At 45.5% G+C, this 24,006-nt stretch overlaps 11 protein-coding genes across 11 annotated transcripts; 5 read left to right on the plus strand and 6 right to left on the minus strand.

The window, feature by feature from the left end:
• Positions 1 to 175: 175 nt before the first annotated feature.
• Positions 176 to 1,766, plus strand: N7495_009093 (uncharacterized protein; the record flags this gene model as incomplete). Its single annotated transcript, XM_057211744.1, has 2 exons — positions 176 to 1,217; positions 1,297 to 1,766. 2 exons carry the CDS (start codon positions 176 to 178, stop codon positions 1,764 to 1,766), a joined length of 1,512 nt encoding a protein of 503 aa, XP_057061287.1.
• Positions 1,767 to 2,455: 689 nt separating this feature from the next.
• Positions 2,456 to 2,761, minus strand: N7495_009094 (CFEM domain-containing protein; the record flags this gene model as incomplete). Its single annotated transcript, XM_057211745.1, has 2 exons — positions 2,456 to 2,605; positions 2,666 to 2,761. The coding sequence occupies 2 exons, from the start codon at positions 2,759 to 2,761 to the stop codon at positions 2,456 to 2,458; spliced, it is 246 nt and encodes an 81-aa protein (XP_057061288.1).
• A 278-nt stretch (positions 2,762 to 3,039) lies between these two features.
• N7495_009095 (HoxN/HupN/NixA family nickel/cobalt transporter) lies at positions 3,040 to 4,753 on the minus strand (the record flags this gene model as incomplete). The annotated part of the gene is made up of 7 exons (XM_057211746.1): positions 3,040 to 3,629; positions 3,684 to 3,829; positions 3,876 to 4,154; positions 4,208 to 4,293; positions 4,344 to 4,416; positions 4,461 to 4,475; positions 4,518 to 4,753. 7 exons carry the CDS (start codon positions 4,751 to 4,753, stop codon positions 3,040 to 3,042), a joined length of 1,425 nt encoding a protein of 474 aa, XP_057061289.1.
• Positions 4,754 to 5,884: 1,131 nt separating this feature from the next.
• N7495_009096 (uncharacterized protein) lies at positions 5,885 to 6,523 on the plus strand (the record flags this gene model as incomplete). Its single annotated transcript, XM_057211747.1, has 3 exons — positions 5,885 to 6,095; positions 6,150 to 6,372; positions 6,424 to 6,523. The coding sequence occupies 3 exons, from the start codon at positions 5,885 to 5,887 to the stop codon at positions 6,521 to 6,523; spliced, it is 534 nt and encodes a 177-aa protein (XP_057061290.1).
• A 430-nt stretch (positions 6,524 to 6,953) lies between these two features.
• On the plus strand, positions 6,954 to 9,046 carry N7495_009097 (uncharacterized protein; the record flags this gene model as incomplete). Its single annotated transcript, XM_057211748.1, has 7 exons — positions 6,954 to 7,199; positions 7,257 to 7,285; positions 7,341 to 7,380; positions 7,431 to 7,698; positions 7,746 to 8,191; positions 8,242 to 8,637; positions 8,699 to 9,046. The coding sequence occupies 7 exons, from the start codon at positions 6,954 to 6,956 to the stop codon at positions 9,044 to 9,046; spliced, it is 1,773 nt and encodes a 590-aa protein (XP_057061291.1).
• Positions 9,047 to 9,516: 470 nt separating this feature from the next.
• Positions 9,517 to 11,100, plus strand: N7495_009098 (uncharacterized protein; the record flags this gene model as incomplete). Its single annotated transcript, XM_057211749.1, has 2 exons — positions 9,517 to 9,523; positions 9,593 to 11,100. 2 exons carry the CDS (start codon positions 9,517 to 9,519, stop codon positions 11,098 to 11,100), a joined length of 1,515 nt encoding a protein of 504 aa, XP_057061292.1.
• Positions 11,101 to 11,273: 173 nt separating this feature from the next.
• Positions 11,274 to 12,725, minus strand: N7495_009099 (DUF1479 domain-containing protein; the record flags this gene model as incomplete). The annotated part of the gene is made up of 2 exons (XM_057211750.1): positions 11,274 to 12,440; positions 12,489 to 12,725. The coding sequence occupies 2 exons, from the start codon at positions 12,723 to 12,725 to the stop codon at positions 11,274 to 11,276; spliced, it is 1,404 nt and encodes a 467-aa protein (XP_057061293.1).
• A 786-nt stretch (positions 12,726 to 13,511) lies between these two features.
• On the minus strand, positions 13,512 to 14,683 carry N7495_009100 (uncharacterized protein; the record flags this gene model as incomplete). The annotated part of the gene is made up of 2 exons (XM_057211751.1): positions 13,512 to 14,510; positions 14,582 to 14,683. 2 exons carry the CDS (start codon positions 14,681 to 14,683, stop codon positions 13,512 to 13,514), a joined length of 1,101 nt encoding a protein of 366 aa, XP_057061294.1.
• A 1,455-nt stretch (positions 14,684 to 16,138) lies between these two features.
• On the minus strand, positions 16,139 to 18,236 carry N7495_009101 (MFS transporter; the record flags this gene model as incomplete). Its single annotated transcript, XM_057211752.1, has 7 exons — positions 16,139 to 16,577; positions 16,644 to 16,875; positions 16,927 to 16,974; positions 17,025 to 17,775; positions 17,833 to 17,871; positions 17,925 to 18,121; positions 18,182 to 18,236. 7 exons carry the CDS (start codon positions 18,234 to 18,236, stop codon positions 16,139 to 16,141), a joined length of 1,761 nt encoding a protein of 586 aa, XP_057061295.1.
• Positions 18,237 to 19,072: 836 nt separating this feature from the next.
• On the minus strand, positions 19,073 to 20,790 carry N7495_009102 (Zn(II)2Cys6 transcription factor domain-containing protein; the record flags this gene model as incomplete). The annotated part of the gene is made up of 2 exons (XM_057211753.1): positions 19,073 to 20,660; positions 20,711 to 20,790. The coding sequence occupies 2 exons, from the start codon at positions 20,788 to 20,790 to the stop codon at positions 19,073 to 19,075; spliced, it is 1,668 nt and encodes a 555-aa protein (XP_057061296.1).
• A 749-nt stretch (positions 20,791 to 21,539) lies between these two features.
• On the plus strand, positions 21,540 to 23,845 carry N7495_009103 (RMD1 family protein; the record flags this gene model as incomplete). The annotated part of the gene is made up of 4 exons (XM_057211754.1): positions 21,540 to 21,593; positions 21,661 to 23,290; positions 23,342 to 23,527; positions 23,580 to 23,845. 4 exons carry the CDS (start codon positions 21,540 to 21,542, stop codon positions 23,843 to 23,845), a joined length of 2,136 nt encoding a protein of 711 aa, XP_057061297.1.
• Positions 23,846 to 24,006: the final 161 nt, after the last annotated feature.

Consider the following 24,006-nt stretch of genomic DNA (forward strand, 5'->3'; position numbering starts at 1 on the left):
GAGGATAGGAGTAGAAGCGATAAGTAGGAGCCCGTCTTGGAAGTTCCAAACTTCGAGTCAACTCATTAATCATCTCAAAGAAGAGCTCCATCTTCTTAGGGAAAAGCTCTATATTCTCAAAACAATAATGCTGAATCAACTTAACCTAGCGAGGTCAAGCCCGAGGCAGTGACCCATGGTACCAGCATTGTCCATCGGTTCACCCTCATCCAGCGAATCATCCCTCAACTATCCCATCTTTTCGTCAACTACCTCCGTTCCCTCTTCAAACTCCGTTTCCTCTGCAAACTCTGCATCCTGCAAAGAGTCATCCCGATTCGCCCTCATTGCAGATATAATGAATGAAATGGCGAGCACTCTTATCCGGCGATCGCCGGATGTCCAGCGCCTGCAATGCTCACCCTATGCTGACATGTATCTTGCTAATCCTCTACGAGCCCCACTAGGAGGCCGTGTTTTTTTGAATCCACACCATACCGAAGCCCCACCCACCGCTTCTGCTCCTAATAATCCTCATCCGCTTCCCAAGCGATTCCAAAACTCTGGAGGGTGGGGTGCTCGCCATATGCATGATGATGCTCCATTTACTTTCTGGGACTCTGAAGAGCGAAGGTTTCGCAGTCCAACTGACGTCCAGCTTAAGTGGATGTACGAACGATATGGAGAGGGCGAAATCAATTTTTCATGGTTTATCTCATACCAAACAGACCACCCACCACAACCTATCCCATTCACCATTGGCTGCATGCCAGTTTTTTTTTTCTTCCCAATCGGAACCGTCCGACGGGATCCGGGGCTTACCAATTCATATTCTAACCCAAGATTAAAGGCTTGTGCCTTGCTTGGATGGCCAGAAATGGAATTCCCGTCAAAGGCCCAGAATATTGAGATTTTGCAGGCGCTCGAGCCGCTTGCTTCTGTTACTGGAATTGTGTATATGCCCTATGTTATAGTAATCGAGTTAGATGCAACCGATGGCTTGTATAAGCATCATTCTTTACCGGGAGTCGTGGCAGGTCGCGGAACCTTCTACCGTCATGGCCTTGAACCCTTCTACCATTTATTGAATAATCATGCCCGACAGCGAATCATTAGTCTGAAGGGAGATCTTGCTCAAGATGATGCAAATCACCTGGATAACTCGCTTTTGACGCCAGGATGTCGCGTAGAGGCAGTCCATACAGCTTCCACGGCAGGCATCGACCGCGGGATTAAAAGTGCGCAATGTTTCCGGTAAAGAATTCCTGACTGTTTCGAGCCATGTATTTCCGTCAAACACTGTCTATTATCCCTGAGTCGGAGATAATGAAGTGGGACACATCCTCGACCGTAATAGACGCCCCAAGCTAGATATAGCTCTTGTGACCCTAGCGCCTGGAATTGCGCAAATATGCTCCAACAACTCTTACTTTCAAGCCCAGGCACCCACAGACTTCTTGAAAGGAGATCAGGTCAAATCAGGATCTTGGAGCGAAATTGATGGAATGAGTTCAGGACTGGTGGCCATGATGGCGCAAGCCTCACAAATGCGTAAACCTAAGCGGCCTCCGGGTCACCCACCCATGGAACACAGAGAATGGATTTGTGAAGTTGTCAATGCCATCTTTGGTGTCATGAATAAACCAATTTCAGATGACGTGTGTGGGACCCCTTTAGTAGACTGCGAAACTTGTGCAGTGAGTGGGTTTTTCCACCAGTCTGACGGCTTGATTTGTGTGACAGCCCATCTTGATAGCTTCATTGATGAAGGATGGAAAATTGTATAAGATATCGAAATTCTTATTAAGACTACGGCCAGTAACTAGTTTTCTCTTTTTCAAAGAATGGAATCACTTCTTCTTTCCTCTTTTCCCGACACTCCTGTATCCTCCATAGTTTCAAGAATTTTCGATTTAAATGGCCAACATGATAGAAAAAGAAGGCCCAATTAACATGAAGTTGAGTCAGAAGTGTCCACGTGATTGTTATGATAACTTATCTGGCCTAAGTCTCAGCATATATTGAAAGGGTAAAGACTTTGGTACTGGCTTTTTATTCAGAAATCAAAAATACATCAGCCTTTAAAGATCTTGCGGAGTCAATGGCCGGAGTCCAGGTAAATGCATTGAAATTGAATAAATTGGGAACTGGGAATCGAAAACTAGACGATGTTCATGCTACATACTGCATACTATATTAGGTTGAATCCTACGGAGTACGTACTGATATATAAAGAATTGGATAGCCAGGCTGACATAACAGTGAACGCTTAACTAGGCATCAATGGATACTTATAATCAATGTTCAAATGAATGAGCCAAGGTAAAAGAGTACCTGATGACGTATTCAAAAGCCATTCATGAAACAAATCTTGAATAGATTGCTTCTTCACGAAAGAGGCCCGCCACACCTCGCATAGTGCAAAACAACCGATCCTAATTCATATCATTAGCGCTTGACAGAGCCAAGCAATAAATTAGAACTCACGATCATAGTCATCCTTTGTACAGGCGGCATTCAAGCATTGCTTGAGGAAATCCGTGAAATACTGCTTAGGGCATGTACAATCTGTGTCGGTAAATGAGAGACAGCCCGCAGCCTGGGCAGCTTGTTCATTGCACACGAGCTGTTAAGATGTTAAAATTAGAAACTTCTTTGGGGTTCTTGGGTCTATTTGGGTCCTTACTAGACATGGACTCATGTTATCGGGGTTGTTGGGATCGGTCTGGCTAACTACCAGTGACAAGATACTTGCCAGGGGAAATAGGACGGAAACTTTCATAATGGAAAAATGATATCTGAAATAAATTCAAGCTGGAATATCGATGAAAACAGTGGGATGTTTATCATATTAATAGCAAGTAGAAATCTACTTTTAGAAAAACTCCTCTATAGATGCCAGTTCCGATACCAAACAAACAATTTTGAAATATAGCCAATAGTATAACACCCACCCATACCAACCTAGTCGTAGTTTTTTATTATGATTCACTTTCTTCATATAAAGAGGGGTCCGATAATATGTAGCTTACACATCCCACAAATATTGTACCACCTAACCTAAACAATCTCGTCCCCAATACGCCGCTCACCTGCCCTTGTTACAGCAACCTGAGACGTACACTTGACAGTGGCTGTTTGCTGACGAGAATCTCCGGAATCACAGAGTACAGCACCAGTCTCGTCATCTGCTCCAGTCGGATTGTCTCGATATCTATCTTCGCTCGCGGCCGGTCGCACATGACGCCGGTCCATCCACCTGCGCCAGGGCTTATAACAGATGACGCTCAGTCCGCCAAATATAATAAAACAACCACAGATACCACCGCCTATCGCATCGTAATAGTCTCCGGCTATCTGCACTCCATCCCAGAATCTACCTGTTGCGTCGGTCACGTTCATGATTAGGGTTAGGAGTTGTATTATGCCGATTACGATGGCAACGATCACAGTTAGTACTGTGAGCACTATTGAGAAGTAGAGGAAGGCGATTGGGTCTCGGTGGTTGTCTCGTGATTGGGGGAGACTGTCGCTTGTTGTGTCGGATGTTACTTCTTCGTCGACTTGTTTTGAAAGGAAGTTGGTCGAAGGTTGGATGTAGAGGGAGAACATGAGGGCGCCATCAATAGTGTCCAGGAGACACATCCCCGCTGTGACTGTTAGAAATTTGGACTGAATATTGAGCGTTTGGGGCGTGGACTTACCTGTGAACAGTGCAGGTAGAATCAAAATCACCCAGAATGATGTTCCATTTGCAGCTTCAATAGATGATATACCTAGCAGGGCTATCTCAGAAGAAGTATCAAAGCCCAATCCGAAGAGAATACCTAATGGGTACATCTTCCACGGTCTTGAATGGATTAGCGAGGCAATCTTCACTTGATGTAAGTACGTACCGATCAATTATTTTGAACATCTTCTTCAGTATCGAGAAGAGGGGACCGCCGCCTTCAATCCTCCATGCCTCATCCTCTTGACCCTCAGGTAACCTGAAAACTTTTTGCATCTGTCTAATCAGTTTGAACAGAATGTAGCCGTTCATTAAGCCTAAGAGGATCAAGAAAGCCGCGCTAACAGCACTTCCGATAATACCGCCGATTTTACTGAAGCTGTCGAAGCGTGAAGATACAGCTGCCGCTGTAGCCGCCACAACAATAGAGGTGATTATAACAATTCTATATGATTTAGTTTATGTTCAAAGAGTCAGATTATGGGGTTTTTTACTCACGTTGAATGGCCCAGAGAGAAGAACGTTCCAACTGAAACTGGCTTTTGTCCTGTTGCAAGCAGTCTTCGGGTCATTAAATCAATGGCCTAGATGGATTAGAGTCGTGGACGAAGAGTGGAGATAGAAAGAGACGAACGGAGATATGATCAGCATCAAAGGCATGTCGTAGTCCTAGGGAATAAGCAAGCGCTGCGGTAGATACCAATGATCTGATACGTTAGTTAGCTGGACTTTCGGCCCCGAACACGCATACATACGGGTGAAAATGCTAAGAAGAGGTTAGCTGACTGTTGTGTTCGGGTTAGGTCACATAGTGACACATACTAATACAATGGCAGCAGCTACCCATACAGCAATATTCACAAAAGCGATGAATAGAATGATTGCAAGGGCACGCAATGGGATTTTTCTTATACCGGGTATTCGGCTATGAGAGCGCTCAGCATGGCGCAGAAGGGGTTGTAAGCTCCATTTCCGCTGAATCTGCTCATTCTCCAGGCCACTGCTTTCAAGTCCCTCCACTGAAATATGATCTGACAACACCATATTCGACGCTATATTTTCTTTGGCTGGCTCTAATTGTAAATCAAGCACTCAATCTTTGGCCTGGCGGGAAGAACCAAGACGAAGCGCAGGTGCCGGCGATACTTGAATTTGTAAGACGATTGTCTATCTCAGAAGCGAGTTAAATCCAAAGCTCAAGCCAAGAGGGAGAGAGAAAGAAATTTTTACAGTAGTTAGTCTTATCGGTGTCCACTAACTTTTACCCCGCCAATTCCATCAATATCAAAGTATCTTGGCGGGAAAATGCCGGCGCAGTTCGTTCAAAGGTTGGTAGTGAATTGATGGAACTGGGCTATTCACTATGGAGCTATCCTTTTGGTATTCATCATCTATCGTTTACTCTTCGAAATGCCTATTCAATACTTGAGCTCGATCAGTATAGATGACTAATCGTGTTCATTTGGCGGGGCAGCGGAGGTCGCCGACAGCATTTCACTGCGTTAACCTAGAAAAGAGGGGGGAGTGTTGTTTGTACTGTTTGCAGGATTCACAATGGCGTGTATTTAGCAGATCCTCATTCCTAGATAGAAAATTGAATCTTGGATACTCCGTAGTTTCCAAGAGATTTTGGTTGGTCAAAAAATGTTGACGGAGCAAGTCACCTGACCCGCTCTATATTTCTCACGTGCCAATTAGCGCATGATATGATCATCGATCGGGATCTCTTTTGACGAAACCACAACCTTTAACTTCCCGACAGAATGGAATAATCATCGCAAATGTTTTAGTTTCTCATTACGATATCTTCTGATGATCTCACAAGACTTTTGGTTGGACCAACCACATATCGCCGGAGGCCCATGCTCATTCCTACTTCAAGTCGTGTGGTTAACTTTGTACATTCCTTGCATAAAATGACGAAGAGCGAGCTTGATAACTACTGCTAAGTCAATTACATTACTTAATATAAAATGATCTCCGTAGATTCACGGTAATTCCTTAAAGTGCAAAATCCACTTGGGCACTTCTTTGACGATAAGCTAGCTCACCTGGGCACTATCAAATCGTTCTAACCAAGTGCAGCCATTTATAACATAATTTTCTGCAAATTTACATTTTTGCTCTTTTCACGCGAATACCGAGTCCAGCCTTTTTCAGTACTGCTCTGCTTCAATGCATCGCATTTTATGGATCATTTTGCTTATTTCAGCCGTGGCGGCTGCAAAGCCAACAGTCTATTTCATCCGTCATGGCGAAAAGCCCGAAAATGGAGATGAAGGACTCAGCACAGAGGGTCTCGCACGCGCACAGTGTCTAAGACATATATTCGGCGATCACTCTGAATACGATATTGGATATATCATGGCACAACAGCCAAGGCATAGTATGCTTGACATGAATCCAGGGGTGAGATAATTTACTGATCAGACATATGAAGATGGCAAGCGAAGTCGACCATTTCAAACGGTCAAACCGGTCGCGAAGGACATTGGCATCAAGATTGATACTTCTTGCGACCGCGACGATATCAAATGTGTTTTGCACAAAATCAAGCATTACCGCGGCAGTGGCAATATTCTGATCTCTTGGGAGCATCATCAAATGAGCCATTTGGCTGAGAAGCTGGGAGATCATGATGCACCATATTATCCTGTCAATCGGTAGGTTCTGAGGCGACCCTGCATTAAAATAACCTAACTGAATATCGACAGATTTGATCTCATTTGGACCATGCCAGCCCCTTATCACAAGGTGACGAAAATCAAGAGTGAGAAATGCCCTGGTTTGGACATTTATCGTGAATTCTTATAGTCGTCAGCGTCTCCTCTTTTCTATATTCATTGAAGTAGCATATTTTATTTCCTGATCCTGATTCATATAGTTCATCATATACTCTATGACTACATACCCAAATCACTAGCGAGACTGGACAAACTTGAATAGTCATATTAAAGAAACTTCAATATTCATAATAAAATAGAATCATCTACAATGACTCAAAGCTGAATGTCTTGTATAACTGTGATAGTTAAGTTCATGCCCTATCTTGGGATGATCCAGATGATCATTGACCCTGAAGCGTGACAAGGTCAGCCTCAGTCCGGGTCACCAGGGCTGACTTAGGCTATTGTGACAATGTTGACTAAATACATAACTACTTGTATACTCTTTTTATCGACTATTACCTATTTCAAAATTACAATCTCCCTCTCTCTTGACAAAGTTTTCAAAGATTGAAAATATGGCCGATTCATACTACTGGCGCGATCCATTGAACCCGCATGAATACTATGCCAGCCTCTCAACAGAACGAAATACCCTAGTTGAGAAATTCAAGGATATTGACAACAAAGTAAACTTCCAAGAATACATTCACCGAATCGAAAATCCACAAACCTCCAACTTTGTGCTGGACTTTGGCAACGAAGATGTTTATTGCGGGGCGGATCTATCTACCAATGAGTTCAACCTTCTACTAAGTAAACCAGTACATAGATGTCATCCAGACTGTACCGAGTGGCAGCTAACCTTGCAATTATTACAGCGGACAAAATGTTTTGGCACGAGATGGATGTAAGCGAGAAGAAAACTCTACGGCGTCGATTCTATATTAACACTACGGTCGCAGCAATATCTGGTCACCTGAAGAGCAGAAAGATACTATCAAGGTAGGGCTACAAAAGGAATTAGACTTGGAAGTTTGGACTGATTTTTCTAGGCTATAACCACATTCTACGGACTTTCAGAGCGACTACAAGGGATGATGTGCACCGAACCAGTCCTCCATCGCCCCAAACCAGTCGCAAGAAATCGCTCATACTCCTCATCCGCACCCCCAACGCCACAATTCGACGATATAGAAAATGCATACGCTTTGAAAAACATACCCGATGAACCTCATCAGAATGCTTCATTTAATTCTTTGACTTTCGCGCGCGTTGTTGAGCAAATTATGCATTTTTCTTCTATTGATCATGGTCCACATTGTAAGTTCCCTCTCGTTCTGACACTGAAGTCGAGTCTAACAGGATAGATACATGCGTCGGGTACAATACTCTTTTCGTAACTCCCGGCGTTTCTAGCGCACCGGAAAATGGAAAGGGCCTTCCAGAGGGAAAAAGGCTTTGGAACTGGCTGATTCTCTGCGATGACGGTACGGTTATCTCCATACAAGAGAACCCATTTCCTCGACAGCACACAGTACTTGAACAGGATCAGGCCAAGGTAATTGATATTGCTCGCCGAAATACTCGCTTCATCTTTTCTGGCGTTTCGAAGGAGCACTCCACCATGTCGGAGAGTGATTCCCTTGTTACTATCCGCGTACGCCCATTTTATAATCTCGGTCCCGATCAGGCCAATATCAAGCAGGAGGATGGGCCCAGTCTGTTATTTTACTATATATTCGATGATTGGGTTTCCAGCTACGGCTTGATTGCCAAGAGAGAGCACCAATATGGTGTAGCTCTCGAAAGACTCGTGAGTATTCTTTCTCTTTATATGGTTAAATCGTCCCTAATTCATTACAGAGAGGGCAAATGCTCGATCGCCCCATTGTAGATCTGGTAAATGAGCTCCACTGGCTCGGACATCGTCTAGCCGTTCTGAAGAATCTTTATCAGAGCTATGAGCTCATCATGCGTCGCCTTCTACAGCATCAAAGTTCTCTTCACGACGAACCCCACCAGCCATTATCCATCGGATCCACGTTTCACAACCCCGACGAGCCAGAGGTTTATCTGCATGAGCGTAAGTCTAGCATTATTAGCCATGCTAGCTTTCAAGTCACGAGTAACCGGTCTATCGGGGTTCGTCTGAGCTCAGGCGCCGTGGCACGATTTGAGAGACTGGTTGATAGGATTAACCTCTATTGTTTGAGCGAGATAGAGACTTGTCTTCGCGAGAAGGAATCTCTAACGTTCTTGGTACGATGACACTTGAACTCTGCGGAGTCTTATATGAAAGTACGAGTCTAACCTGATACAGAATTTCAACCTTATTGCGCTAAAAGACTCCCAGGCTGTGGAGAAACTTACTAGGATCACTATCCTGCTAGCGAAGGCGACGATCCTGTTCCTTCCTGTCAGTTTGATGACGGCGTACTTCTCAACTGAACTCCGGGGTGTCAAAGGCGGGTACACAAAGGCAGACTATTGGGTTGCCTTTGCTGTGATCTTCTTCTTGACAGGGATTATTCTATACATTTTTGGCGCTGCGAGCCAGACGTTAGAGGGGAAGACTATTTATCGCTCATTGGTCAAGACTTTTTTTACAAAATCACGCGATAAAATGCGCCAAGGACAGCGGAAGGAACTTGGAACGGAAGGAATTTGATCTAAAATCCTGTCTCCAAGCCTGGATGGTACGAAGGAGTGAGTATTCATAGATGTGTTGTCAATACAAAGGTGGTCGGAACGTTTAAACTTTAAACGGTTTTAAATAAACGCCTATAACAGAATCCCAACCAACTTAACTGGCTTTAAACAGCTTCAGTCTCTTAAAGCAAGAGGAATGATATCCGCGCTAGTTCACCGTCTTTAGCCGACGGCGTAAATCTCAAAAGAGGTATAACTCAGTGGAGCTAGATAAAAACTTGGAAGTTCTAAGTACTTTGTAGTACCGAGTAGGATGGCATGCTCAGGGCATCGACCCCTGATTACCCACTTGCGGGACAGGCGGGTAAAAGATGGCTTCCGTTGCTTCTCTGAGTGCTAATTCCAATTCCAATTCCAATTTTAATTCTAATTCTAATTCTAATTCATACTTTAGACTTCTAAGAATATTGTCAATTGAAGCCCTAGAAAATGACAGGTTGGTAAAGCCCACGTGTACACCGAGGTTGTACTTTTGTACAAATCTGACTTGTATAATTCTCAATAGCCGCGGTCCAGTCTGGATCTTTCGAGTGGAAGGAATTGTCCCCTGGATATTGGGAGAGAAATATCGATGAATGGGAGAGATTCTATATTCGTTCTGCTAAGACAGAGAGTGGCTGCTATCCTGTCACCGGCTTCGCATCTTTTAGTGTCGACTCCAACATCCCCGATAATGAACGTGTTGAATCTGCTTTACGAAAGGCTTGGGTTTGTCTTCGTCACCGGCATCCTAGTCTGGCTTCACGGGTTGCTCACGATGAAACTGGCCCTGTGAAAAGAACTTACTCGGCACTGGAGGGTGCGGATCAAGACAGCTGGCTGCAGTCTACTTTCCAAACATATGATACAGACAAATATCCACTTGCTTGGTTTAATGATGATGCACCTGATTTCGAACAGGCGAGTGTTTTCCTCGTCCGCACGCCACACGGTACGGCTGTATTCCTGCGCGGTCCGCACGATATCACAGATGGGATTGGCATTCTCCTCTTACTTCACCAATTGTTCGATTTAGCCAGCAAGGCATACCAAGAAGGCAAAGAGTTTACAATGCCAGTATGGGGCAATGAGGCTATCAGACTCGCTCCGTGCCTAAGAGTAGCTGCTAAAATCCCCGAGGTCCTGTCAGAGGCTGAAACGAAATGGTTTGCGGCCGTTCAAGCTGAGAATAGAAGGGCTTATTCCCACCCAAGTCTGTTGTGCATTCCTGCCAGTCGAATACCCATGCCTTCAACACCGTCAAGGACAAACTGTGTTTCGTTCCTCATTCCACGTAATATCACGAAGCAGATTCTCGGTCTTTGCAAGTCCATTTCGCCTGGAGTTAGCGTTACGCATGTTTTCACTGCTGCGCTTGCTTTGACGCTGGCTGAACTTCAAAATAAGAAGGAGGAGGAATATCCTGTTCGTTATGTCAGTCATAGCATTATCAACCTGCGACCTTATTGTGACGAGCCGTACAATAGCGCAGATAATGCTGCTGCATCATGCCATACTATTTCGGCGCAGACTATACAAATCGATCTCGTTGTCCCCAGTGTTTCAGACAGGAAGCTGGATACGGGCAAGGATTTGCGCCAGATCACACTTGACCTAAAAAGCTTTTACGAGGCCACCCGTCCGACTTGTTCTTATACATCCAGGGTTCATGAACAGATCGCCGTGGCTCCTGCTGTCATTAAACCGTTCACACCTGCTGTCGGATTCAATCCGCATGCTGTGACATCTACATCTCCCTTCTGCGCTGTACCGCTTTCTTCAATTGGTGATATCTCGACTGTAGTTGCGGCCAAGCAGGGACCGTTCGAGTTGACACGTGTGGTTTGTCTGTCAGAGGCTATTGGGCCTGGATTGGCGTGTTTTATGGGAAGTTGGGGTGGAGAGTTGGAGCTTTGTGCTGTTTTTGATAGTCGATATCATGATCCAGCTTATATTGAGAGTTTTTTGAGGACGATAGTCGATAAGGTTTGTACAGGATTGGGGATTGATATTCCTTCTGTGAGCCCAATTTAAAACAGGCGGTCCCGGCATATTCACCGGTAGACAGATCTATAGAGACGTTTTTTCTTTTCTATTCAAGCTCCGAGAAATGCTGAGAATAATATAGTTCTTCTACAGAAATGTCTAAATTTGAATTGGCTATCATTTTCGATCAACTAATGAATGACACTGACTGCTCAATGATTTCATTCATCAAAGCACGCGGCATTAGCAGACCGAATAGCGGCCTTCTCACCCTCGCTCATTTCATGAGTGATTTCCCACGGTGAATCGCCCATACCCATGGCGCGTTTTCCGTCAATATTCAATGCAGACCAGTCTGTAGCCCCCTTGAATCCAAACTCACCAACACTACCAGCACCGGGGAAATCCCATGGAGGCGAGTACTCCAGAGCAGCCTTACGTTGCTTAAGCAAATACTCGACGTTCATGTCACACAGAGGGGTGGCAGGAATATACATCACGCTGGAATCACCCTTACCACGGTGTTCTTTGTCGACAGAGTGCAGGGAATCACAATGCCAGGCAACGAAATCTCCCGGTTGGACATATGGGATAGAAACCATAGTCGTCTCGAGTTCCAGCTCAGGATGTGTCACCGGGTTATACTCCTGACAAGCACCTGGTACAGAGCCGGGGAATGTAGCGTCCATCTTTGGCTTCTGACTCTCAACGTCGAAGAAAGGTCGCAAAATCGTGTATGCCGTGCTGTGCTTGATCATGGGGCAAACATGTAGAGAACCCTCGCCAGGTCCGGTATCCGACATAGAGAGCCAGCCCTGGAAGAAACGTAGCATCGAGCAAGAACCTGCGCCGTTATAAAGATCCATCTTTGCAGACAATCGGTGCTTTGCATCCCATGCATCGTAGTCCTCCCATTTTCCCTCGAGGATCTTGGAATAGACATTGGAGTACTCTAGGTCTTCCCAGCGCTCCAACGAGCCACCATCAGCGTGAGGACCGAGGGTGAACTTGGCATCACCGGGGTTTCTGATTCGCAGCCGGTCACTATAGCTGAGTGGATTGGATCTCGAAAATTTCGAGTTTGGGTCCGATGAATACCACAGGTGCTGCAGAAAGCGCTGGGTTTCAAGCATGTTGGGATGTGCGCGAGCTTCTGCCTGAGCTGGTGTCCAGTAAAGTTCATAAACGGTAGGCGTGTCAGCCGGGAATGCCTTGACACGCTCTTGGTTCGCAGCGATGTACTCCCGGATTCGCTGTTTGTACTCCAGGGATTGCTCTCGGGGAATCACGTTACGAATCACGACTGAGCCGCGATGACGGATCTCTTTAAGAGTTTCTTCCGTGACATTTCCCGACACGATGTCGGCGTATTCCACAGAAGGAATGATCTTGTGAAATTAGTATGTGTCTGGTGTTCAATTCTGTATTGAACTTACATCACTGCCTTTCGACTTGATTTGTGCCACTTCATTTTGCAGGCTGGGTAACAGCCTTTTCCAACTATCTGTCAAAGCTTTCTCATTCTTCTCGAATAACCCTAATTTCAGATCGCGGAAGCGAGATGAAAGTGGTTCAGGTTGGTAGTCCGGTCTGAGACTGGGGAAAACCGATGAGATATCACCCGCAGCCTTGGTTTGGACGGCAACTGCCGCTTTGGTAGCTGTTTTCGACATGAGAATTATCGTAATTAATCACTGGATTATGATTTGAATGCATTTCAAGACTCTAGGATTTGTCCTACTTTATAGCAATGGATTACGGAGTGGAATCGCGGGGATTCAGCAAGTGAATGTCGGCAAGTTTACTCTTTAAGTAAGCTATCCGACAGTGGGCGGTTAGATTGTTATATACGGTCTAGCGTATTTGATAAACCTGATTTTGAGGATTATCATTGGTGAAGATGCGGCAAGAATGCCTAATTAAGACTAAAGCATTTCTGCCTTAAATACCAGGCAAGTAGTTTGCTATATTCGCATTCGTTTCCTAAATCATAGGGCAGTGCTCTGATTTTACATCCCCCAAGGTCCTTTAGTGCGGTGGTATAGCGGGTCACAGCCAACCCAGCGATTCTGCATACTCCTTGCTCTCAATTGCTGGAGCTTCAAGATTAAGTCAAGACAACTTTAAAAACTATAGTAACAGTTCTTCAACTCCCATCATCGAAGCCCTTGGGAAGTCTTAGGAGAAGTGAGTTTTGGCCAAATTTTATAAATTTTTCGCTTTTTCTACTCATTTCTAATCATTTTTGTTCAATCGATGACTTTTGGATACGCGTTATCTTGTACGGTTCTTTTGCGAGTAAATAAAGTGCGGCGTCTTACAGAATACTAGCATTCATCGTGTCAATTGAATTTTGAATTCATTCTACAGAGATATGTTGGCAGCATTGAAATCAAGGTCTTTTGTCTAAAATGTAATTGAAAGTTTGAAAAGAAATGGACAGTTTTTGTTGCGCATATCTAAATCTTAGATAGAGGCTTGTCCTGCTTCAATCGAACAACTCCCTCTTGTGTACAGGTAGCAATCAAAACCCCATCATGCGACCAAATCTTTTGAATTGCCAACCCTCGCCCTTCGCCCGCCCATGGACTCTCCATCTCAATCAGCATCCACTGATCTGCCCGAAAGGCCCTTGGGTTGTGAAAGTAGATTGTATGATCAAGACTGACCAACATCCCAACCTCTTTGTGGTCGTTTCGTTTATCAGCGTCTGTGACATTGCTGAGTGCACCTTCTAGGCGACGTTGTAGCTCTGCAGCTTCCTCCTCCCTCAGCTCTGCGAATGCTTTCGTGATAGCTTCATCATCGAGATCTGACGGGTTTTTCAATGCTCTGAGAAGCATTTGAAGCTCTGCTGCAGATGAGAATCGGGATATACCGTGAACGCGAGCGACAGTGCCAATGAAGTAGCTATCTGTTGCGTAAGCGAGAGCAGATATATGCGCTTGTGAGCCACCTTCTTCGGAGATATGGCCACGTGCACGGATAAATCGCAGGATCTTTTTATCCTCTGGATTTGGAGAGCCTCGGTTGACAGTTCCCGCTTTTTTCATTTCAAAAGGACCACCTCCCACGTTATCGAGAGCGCTTAGTGTTCCGGGAAGCGCGTCATCTGGAAATGGCACATCTGGCTTTGATTCGGCGTGCGTGATGGTCTTCTTACCCCCGCTACCGACTCGACTAAAACTGAGTGTAGTTGTGAAGATTGGTCTTCCTCTTTGCCTCGCCTGGACGGTGCGGGTTATGAAGCTTCGACCATCGCGCACCCGCTCCACATGATATAGAATCGGCATTTCGGCATCGCCGGCAAGAACGAAGTAGCAGTGCATGCTATGCACAGCGAAATCCTCGGGCACTGTTCGCATCGCGGCGGAGAGGGACTGAGCAATAGCGGTGCCGCCATAAATGCCTCGAGCTCCCGGGGGATGCCACAATTCACGAGCGTTGGTGAATACGTCCTGGATGTGGGATTAATCAGTCCTAGGCGATCTTGGATCCTGTGGGGATCTAGCTTATTCGCGGATCATACCGGTCCCAGGTCCACCACGGCGACTAGGTCGAGGACATTCTCGATGGCAGCCTTGGATTTGTCTAGCTGGGCAGGCTCCAGAAATGTGACTCGCTTAGCCATTGCAATGGTTGCATCAACTTATGACCGTCTAAGTTGAAAATAACAACGAAGCCGCAAAATCGGGGGTTCGGCCGGCTTTAAGGTGGGTCCAAAAGAGCCGAGGTTCATTTGACATGGCTTATCGATTCACCTTATCGGAGTGTGTCTTTATTCATGCCTCAGGCACTAACTTACCATGGCCCTGCTAGCATTATGCAAGCAACCACTACTTCATCTATTGGGGTCAGCCACTGAAGAGACATATACTAGCATATTCAATGTCATGGTAATTTTAGATAAAAAAGACTTAGTCTACTAGAATGAATATTTCTATAGTCTCTAAGTATCTCAGCACATTTCTTGAACATAAGAAGCAACCTCGGAAGGTTTGGTCCAGTTCGAGAATATAATCAACGAGAAATCATTCTTTGCTGTATTCAAGACCAAAAACGGAAATATTCTTTTCCGGCCCAATTCTTCTGCGGTGAATAAATACGTAAGTACATATTCCCGCTCTACCTTTTACCTCCACCATACCATACCAGATCTTTCCTTCCAATACCATTTAGTCAATTTTGAGACTTCATTTTCCTTTTTCAATTTCTCCACCACCCTGACCCTTGGCCTTTGTGCCTCAAGTTCCTTTTTGTGTCGCGAGGGTGTCCTTCTTCCTGAAAAAAAAAAAAAAAAAAAAAATAGACCTTATGTTTAGCATGTTCTGTTTCCTTCAAAAGTGCCTTATTGAAGTATGTCCACCGGGATGTAGGGTTGTGCCGTGGAGCAAGTAGCGGACTTTTAATGATGAAATTTCCGTCATATAACTATACATAATATGAGACTATTACTAAGGAGAAGGAAAGCGAGAAGGTTCTCGTAAAGCTATGTGGACGGCCAATCGACCGATGTTCGTTCCTCTGCGATCATCTTTTATTGAGTTATCACCATCTGCCTATCAAGAACTACATTTGTCTTTCGTCACACTCGATCGAGTTTGCGAGTTTGTTTTGAGAGTCCAAAAACAGCAAAAATTCATTTGTCGTTGCGTTCAACCAAATTCCAAGAAGAGATCGGGACTCGACATTGTCAGTGTTAAGGACCTAAAGTATTCAAAGTCCGAATTAGTTATTTTTTTGACAATTAGAACCTGAAAACCAACGATTACTTTCAAGCTTCGGATGAGGCTATCGATGGGGTGAAGTCTGGATGTGAAAGAACTAGGTGGATATTGCAATATCTACCCAACCATACATGTGTCAACACTTCATCAAGAGCCGTGGAGATGCACTAAAGACAGATCTCTTGACGTTGATATTAGGTACTCGAGATATGGGTCAAAACTTTATCCATAAAGATTAATATTAGATGTCATGTCATATCTATCATGTTATATCGCTCAAACGAAAACACCAACAAAAAGCACTTTTGACTTGAAGATCGAATCTCACCATTAAATGTGGCATGCTGTCAGTGTCAGCTTCATCCACAGATGATGGAAGCTTTCTCGACATTGCTGCGAGCAGTATCGATTCTGGAAACCCGACTCATTCGACCAGTAGCAACAGATGGGATAGGCTGCAGCTCATCAGAACCATTCTCAAGACGCTCTTCTCTTTCGAGCTCTAGCTGTTCAGCCTCTTTTATCGCCTTAAGCTCCTGACAGAATTTGCTATTTGCTCTGATACGGTCGCCGTATCGGATGAATGCGAAGGGTATTATAGAGACTACCATAGCGAGGAATGCTATCAGACTGCATGCCCAGTGTACTCCAAGTCGGTTGAACATCGGCTTGGCGGCGAGTGGTAGAAGTGCACCGAGGATGCTTCTCGTGCAGCTGGCTGCGGACTGGGCACTCGCAGAAAGTGTCTCGTAGGCGTCAGTCAGGTAATTGAGCATTGTCATGAAAATTAAGAGATACCTATAGAGATTATTGAGTTAACTGAGCTGATCCAATTAGAAATTTGCGTTTGATACGGATACATACCCCATGCCGAAAGGAATTCCTGACAGGAAAGGAACCACCCATGGGATACTTGGGTTAGCAGTCCAGCCGACCCAGAAGAGTGCTATCACATAAAGCGGACCTCCGATGCAAGCAAGTGGAAGGCGCCGATACTCTTCGATGTTGGCCCAGCTTGCATTGCGAGCTTTAGCGCGGGCGAGGTAGCCGTCATACCAAATGAATATAAGGCACGCCAAAATTGCGCCAATGCCGACTGTCACCTGTTAGAGCTGAATAAATTTGTTGTGCTGAATGTGTTACTTACTTGGCAAGAACATCAGTCCTGAGACTCCAGAACTCATGCCATAAATGCCTAAGACAAGGATTAGCAGATATTCCAGTTCCTGATTATCGAAAACTCACCTTCAAAAATGATTGGATATGCCTCAAAGTAGAGGTAGAAAATGGCATAAGCCAACGCAAGGTAAAGCGATGATAGTGACACGATAGACTCATGAAGGATCATCCGGAATGGTCGAGATATCGTGACAATAGCCATCTGCCGAAGGTTACGACTGTCCAGTTCCAACGGTGATATGATACTCGGATTTCCAGTCTCCTTTCGAAGCTTCTTCGCACGACTCTTCAGGATAGCTGGGCCATATGTTTCAGGCATGATGAGGATCAGGGGTAAGGATGCACCTGCGCATATGAGTCCGATCCAAAAGCACCATCGCCAGCTGACGACGGCGACGAAACCGGATATCCACGGTCCCATGATAGGTCCAAAGGTTGTACAGGCCATATAGTATGCCATAAGTCGACCTCTCTTGGTCGGATTGTCGTGTACATCGGCAAACAGTCCGCCTGTTATGGAAATTGCCGACGACGCACACATGCCGTTAAGCAATCGAAAGACAAGCAAAGATGCGTAAGAGTTGGCCACGGCACATGCTAGCATGAATATCATAAATCCGCCAAATGCAACTAACAATGGCATTCGTCGACCAAAGTATTCTGAGCTTGGGCCCCATAGCAGTGGACCCACGATGTAGCCAACGAGGAAGATGGAAATCGGTAGAACTAGCATCTGCTGGTTCGTGATGTCGAACTCTGTAGCGATCTGGGGAATAGCGTTACTGCATATGGATGAAGCAATGGTACTGTTCATGACCTATCAGAGAGTTAGTCATACGAGTCTAAGTAATTGACTTGGGAAGTAATAGCATACCTGTAACACTCCAGCGGCAAGTACCAGAAACTTCCTGGTCTATAGTGATTAATTGTTAATAGTGTTCTTTCTTTTTCGGTCAACTCACGTACCTTGTTCCAGTTATAAGGGCTGTCTGGATCGTTTGGACCAAAAGAGACGATTGTTTTTGAAGCAACTCGGCGGAAACGAAGACCTGATGGACCATCATATCTCTGTTGAATAGCCTCGTGGACAATTTCCGAGTCCGTATCTGACAGTGACTCTTCTTGCGACCCTTGCGACTCATTTGGTGAAATGATCACATCTTCTACAATACATTTTAGATGTGGGAAATTTGAATTGAAGTAGATAAAAGTGAAGAACTAACCCGTCTTAGACATGACCTTCTGCAGCTGTTCCTCCATAGGAAAGTGGTCCGCCATTGTGATGTAAACGTGGTGGTGCTCATTTGAATCGATATGAGTCAACTTCACTAACAGAAGGACCAGGAACTTCAGACTATACAGGCTTTATAAGGGAATTTACCGAAAGCAACCAAACTCCACAATTACTGGGTCAAACCAGAAGAATTGTACTTTAGTATGTTTTAGTGGATCTGAGTCTCCACTTGTCTAGTTTTTTTTTGTGCCCTGCGCCCTATTACCTAGAAAATTAGTTGACATCAGGTTTTGATACAATTGCGAGATTCTAGCCTTATCGAATATTGCTTGGACTGTTGATCAGTTGGGGTTAGACATTCCAAAGCGGCTTTCACTGCGAGCGGAGAGGTAAACAACCTTAAATCGGATTTCTAAGCGACAACTCTATGGGAAATAGATCGCCATAACTCAAGCGGTGATAACCAAGTTGCGACACATCAGTTGCGAAAGTATGAAATTCCAGGTTCAAGTTCTATGGGCGTTGGACGCATGCATACATATGGACTGCATACGCAGGAATTGGGCAGTTATACTGAATGCAGAACAGTTAGTATAAGTTGTAGATCAAAACCTGCTCGGGCTTCTGACCGAATAACCGGAATACTAACCGAAGGCCCGACCGTTAAACAGAATCAGGAAGAATCTTTGGTAGTTGACAAGTCGGTTCTCAGAGACTGCAGTAGTCTGGCCAAACTTTTGACTTAAAAAAAAAGGGATTTAACGACGACTCGCCTGAATAGAACAAAAGTAGTACAAAAATAAAGGATTCAATTTTGAAATAGGAAGGTGTCATGTAATTAAAAATCAAGGCGAATCTCATACGAGAAAATCGCTCAAAATTAGCCTCCCAAGGGAATGCATTGATAATTCGGTCGCCAACTGTTGGTTTCTACATCGAATTGATTTCTTGCAAACCCTAGATAAAGCTGATCTGGTCCAAGACCGTACTGTGCTATATGGTCTTCAGTGATCCAATGAGGCTGCCGCTTGTTCGGTCTGAATATACCATAGTCATGGACTCGAGCCTCTTCAGGGATGAGAGCTGCTTGTGACCCGGACTGAGGCTTTACAACTGGTAGGCCAAGTGAGGCATTGTTGTGGACAAGGTTGGGATTCCCTTGCCTAAGAAAAAGGCTATATCCCTCCTCCAGGTTTATTAAGGCTTCTGACAAAAGAGCCAATGGAGGGCATTTGAAAAATCCTTGTATTGGAGGCGCTCGTCGCAATAGTTCTAATGCTCTTCGCCGCAAACTTGGATCACGACATCTCAGTACGGTCACGGCGAGAGGGGGCCCCACACTCGCCTCGAATGTGAATGGTGTCTGGGCACCATTTGAACCTGCTGCTCCGAGAATCACAGTAGACTGCTCGACGATAGTGGTGAAGTCTGCAAAATGGACATCATAAACAGTCTCCTCTTGTTGTAAGCATCCAGTCACACAAATCGATGCAGCAGCGTGATATAATAGTAACAAAGGCTCCGTAGATGGAGAGCTGGTGCTTTGGCCAAGTTTAGTGTATGCAAGATGCCATTCGGTAAGTAGGGCTCGGAGCGTTTCTTTTTTCGCAATCATTTCTGCGCTGATCGCGGGCGGAGATCCTATTTCCCGAAGACGTGAGGCTGCTTCGCGTTCAAAGAGGACGGCTTCTGCAGCTAGAACAGAAATCGTGTTTCTTGCCGAATCAATACATTTAACACCGGCGCTTAGGCCTATTTTGAAAAGAACTAAAAGCTCACTAGGAGGTGGGGTTCCTGAAATGGTCAACGAAAGAGTGCCCATTCGCAGGAACAAAGGCATAATGTGACGCTCTAATAGTGCGGCCTTTTCAGAATATGCTCCTTCACGACCCATCTGGACGCGAAGGTCAAGAATCAAGCTGACACCTTGTCGATAGAGTTTCAAGGCTTCTTCTGTACGTCCTTGAATTGTCTCCACACAGTGGAATAGAGCGCAGCTTATGAGTGAAATGTAAGGATCAGCTCTGCCGCGCTGGATCTTTGAGTTCACGCTGGAGATCGATCGCGAGTACCATGTCAAGGCATCTTGTTGGACATTGTTGAGAAAGTACGCATTTTTTCGGTGATCACTCAAAAAATGAAAGTCCAAACACTGATTGGGGTATTCAAACAATGCGCTAATTGCAATCATGGCATCCCATACTGCGGGCTCGCTGCGGCAGACTTGCGGAACAATCGATGTCCAAAAGTCAATACCCATCCCGCCGGCTAGATGTTGTGATGCATGATGGAAATAGTATTCAAATGCGCGACGCTCTCGTTGTCCTGTATTTGGAGATAACGACAGTGCGTAGCTGGGTATTGCATCTGATGATAGTGCCTCACTGTTCTCAAAGTCACATCGCCGTCCTGTGCTAGAGCAGCGGAGACACCTCGGCCTCTCTTCGCCACATTTGACTCTACGAATCCTGTCCACTGGGTCAGTGCCTACACAAGAAAGGAGGAGACAGTAACGCACTTGCAGGTTTTGCACCCGAATCGAGATTTGATTGCCCCTATACGGCGGCTTGTTGAGGCTTGAGAACTTAGGCGTGTCATTTCATCAGGAAAAGGTTGCTGATAGTGTGTCAGAAATTGAAGCTCAGAAAGGATTGGAGGGTATTCCGAGTCGATTCGGGTTGAGGGCTCTCTAGATATGAAGGCTTATACATCGTAAAAACCGAGAGAAGGAAAAAATCGAGAGAAAGAAAAAACCTTTTTACCTAGGGATTGGTTGTGAACAGCATAATCAGATATACCATGCCTTGAACCTTCTATCATAGAAATTAAAATAGGAAGACTTATAGCGCTCCTTCTCTTTTGTCGAATGTAGAATTATGCCGGGCGGTCATAATAGGCGGTACCGCAAGGCAGAACACCAAGAATACTCATTATCCAGACAGTTGGGATGTTACCTACCAAGGGTGTTATGCTGACACTAAAAGGAGCTCTTTTTCTCTCTCTAATAAATGGCTTTGACTGGGGATTTAAGCTGCTATTTCCGTTTTGATGAAAATACGAGGTTGGGTATTCGATACCGAGTGCGCGTTTTTTTGTTTCTAAACGAAGTAGATACTAGATGTTCGTTAAATACCTAAACAAGACAATTAATAGAGATGAACGAACAGTTGTTCAAGCACGTGTATTGTGTTACGTCATCAATCGTTAATAGCCGCTAGTCCCAACTTAGTATAGCGCATTGGAGCAGTTCAAGGTCCATTGTCTAACTTCAAGTCCGCATCTCATCATCTTATTTCCCTGCCGCAATTTGGAGCAATTCACTCTGTCCTCAAGTCAGGGACAAAGCCATGACACTTCCAGCTCATGGTCGGGGCACAAGCCAGCGTAGCCCGACTGTTCTTGTAAGCGCCCGTTGGAAAATGTTTGATTACATCCTTGCAGAAACCATACTAAGACAGCTGCTTATAGGTGTCAGACTCCCGTGACCAACAGCCTACATCCACGATTAGAAAAGGGCGCCCCTCTGGCACTCGATTCATCACTGTTGATAATGTGCTTCAATATGCCTCCGATGTCCCGTCGATGCAACAGCGGCATCCCGCACCAATCTCCCGATCTCGTCGCTTAGTTGCTGCGATAGGTAATGGAGGTGCGAGTAGTGCGACCGCATCTTCCATTGTAACGGGTAAAATAGGTCGACTCGCTGCACAGCCCCGTCTGCCCCCTCGAACGACCAAATTTAGCGAAAAACTGGTCCTGTTGCCTGATACTAGTGTCGGTGGATCAGATGATTCGCCAGAGGATGAGGACGATGAAGACGATGATGTTGAACTTGTAGACGAAGAGCTAGTCGCTAGACTAGCCCATGACAAACATATTGACCCCGAGGTGGTGCGGCAGCAGCTTCTAGTGCAGAAGCGACTGGGCGGCGATTTTGGTGTGGATAATGACTTTGCGCCTATGCTTGCAGATGAGGAAACCCTTCGCAAGCGTCGTATTGCGCCTGAAAAGTCGAAGAGCTATGCTGAGCGACTACCCAAGGCACGCCGCACAGAAAAACTTGCCCGAGTGACAGCATACTGCACCGCACAGGCGTACAAGATGCAGGCGGTCACCTCTTTCGTCAAGGAGTGGCACGGCGCTCGAACTAAATTGTATGATGACTGCATTTATGCCGCTTATCATTTGCCTCTTCTCCCAGGACACGATGGATATCGTCTGCGGAGCAGTCCGGTTCTGAAAGTTCCTGGTGGCAAGTCACTCTTGGACGAAGAGATTGAGCGCAACGAGCAGCGCGATCATCACGATGACTACATCGGTGAAGCTGAAGATCACTCTGTTGGTGGATACAACCGGCCCGAAGATGAGCATAATCCAGGGGAATCACCCCAGGATTCCAATGATCATCACACCAACGATGAGCAGCACAAGCGATTCCTAGACCACATCTCACAAGATGGCAACCGCCTTTCAGATGAGCAGGAGCGAAATGGTGATAAGACTGGCACTGATGAAGCTGAGGAGCCTGCCCCTCGTCCCCGTCGACACAGCTCCGACGATGGCCACACTCTTTATCGGGAACGTCCCTCTCAGGTGTCCCTTTCCTCGTCCTCTTCCATTCCTCCAGCCCCAGCTCGCACTTTTTATAATGTTGCCGAGATGTTTGTCTTCAGTTATGGTGTAGTTGTGTTCTGGAACTTTACTGAGCGACAGGAAAAGGACTTGTTGGCTGATCTGGCATTTGCTACTTCATCGGTCACGGGGATATCCATCCCATTGGCTATGATGCCTCTTCAGGAAGAAGACTTTGAAACTGAAGACTTCCATTTTGAGTATTCAACCGACATCGCGCGCCCTCGCGTGTACAATGACATGATCACTCTCCGCAGCAGTGATCATATGATTAAGTTGGCTATCAGTCATGGAATTTCACAGAGCACTAAGTTGAGCTTCTTCGAGGAGGTCATGGCTCGTCAAATGTCAGACGCAAAGGATATCCCGCGCCGACTGGCCACAACCGGGCAACTTGGCATGAAACGTGAGGACGTCTTCCGAATCCTGGGACGTCTGTTCAAGAGTCGTGTGGAGGTCAACCTTTGTAAGCCTTGTTTTACTTATATTTTCTGTTGCTGTACTAATTATCGTTTAGCCTCTAACATGTTGGACGTTCCCAACTTTTTCTGGGAAAGCGAACCGACTCTTTACCCTCTTTACATTGCCGTACGCGAGTATCTGGAGATCAAACCTCGGATACTGGTTCTCAATGAGCGTTGCCGTGTGTTTTTGGATCTTGCGGAAATTCTCTCGGACGCTATTGCCGATAGTCGAACTTCACGTACGTTGATCCAAAACTATTCACTATAACAGATTTTAACCTCAGATTTCAGACCAAACTTGGATTGTCATTGTTCTTATCCTACTATCTATCTTTGTTACCCTCTTTGAGGTCTTCCTCCGCTTTGGTCTGCTTCATGCTCGTCAGGGAGCTGTCGTTTCGCCTCTCACTCTCGTTGCCCGAACAATACTAGGATCACGCTCGGTGTCGTCTGCATCTTCTGGATGGTCCCCTAATGATATCCCTCCGGGTTGTGTTTGTCCTTCCATTTCCCCTGGAGGGGATGTGAATGTTAGTGGAATGGGGCTGGGCCTCTGAGATATTTGCTTTATTTTACTACTCATAGTTTACTACCCTCCTTTTAACACGGAGTTCTCGGTGTTTTGGATATATACGCTGGAAAAAGCTGTGTTTTGATTTCCTATTCGGTTTAGTTAGTCCCACTCGTCCCCCGGCGCATAATTTTCATTCTCTTTTTC

This window comes from Penicillium taxi (assembly GCF_028828555.1).
Source record: "Penicillium taxi strain IBT 34144 chromosome Unknown utg000005l_segment0_segment0, whole genome shotgun sequence".
NCBI lineage: Eukaryota > Fungi > Ascomycota > Eurotiomycetes > Eurotiales > Aspergillaceae > Penicillium > Penicillium taxi.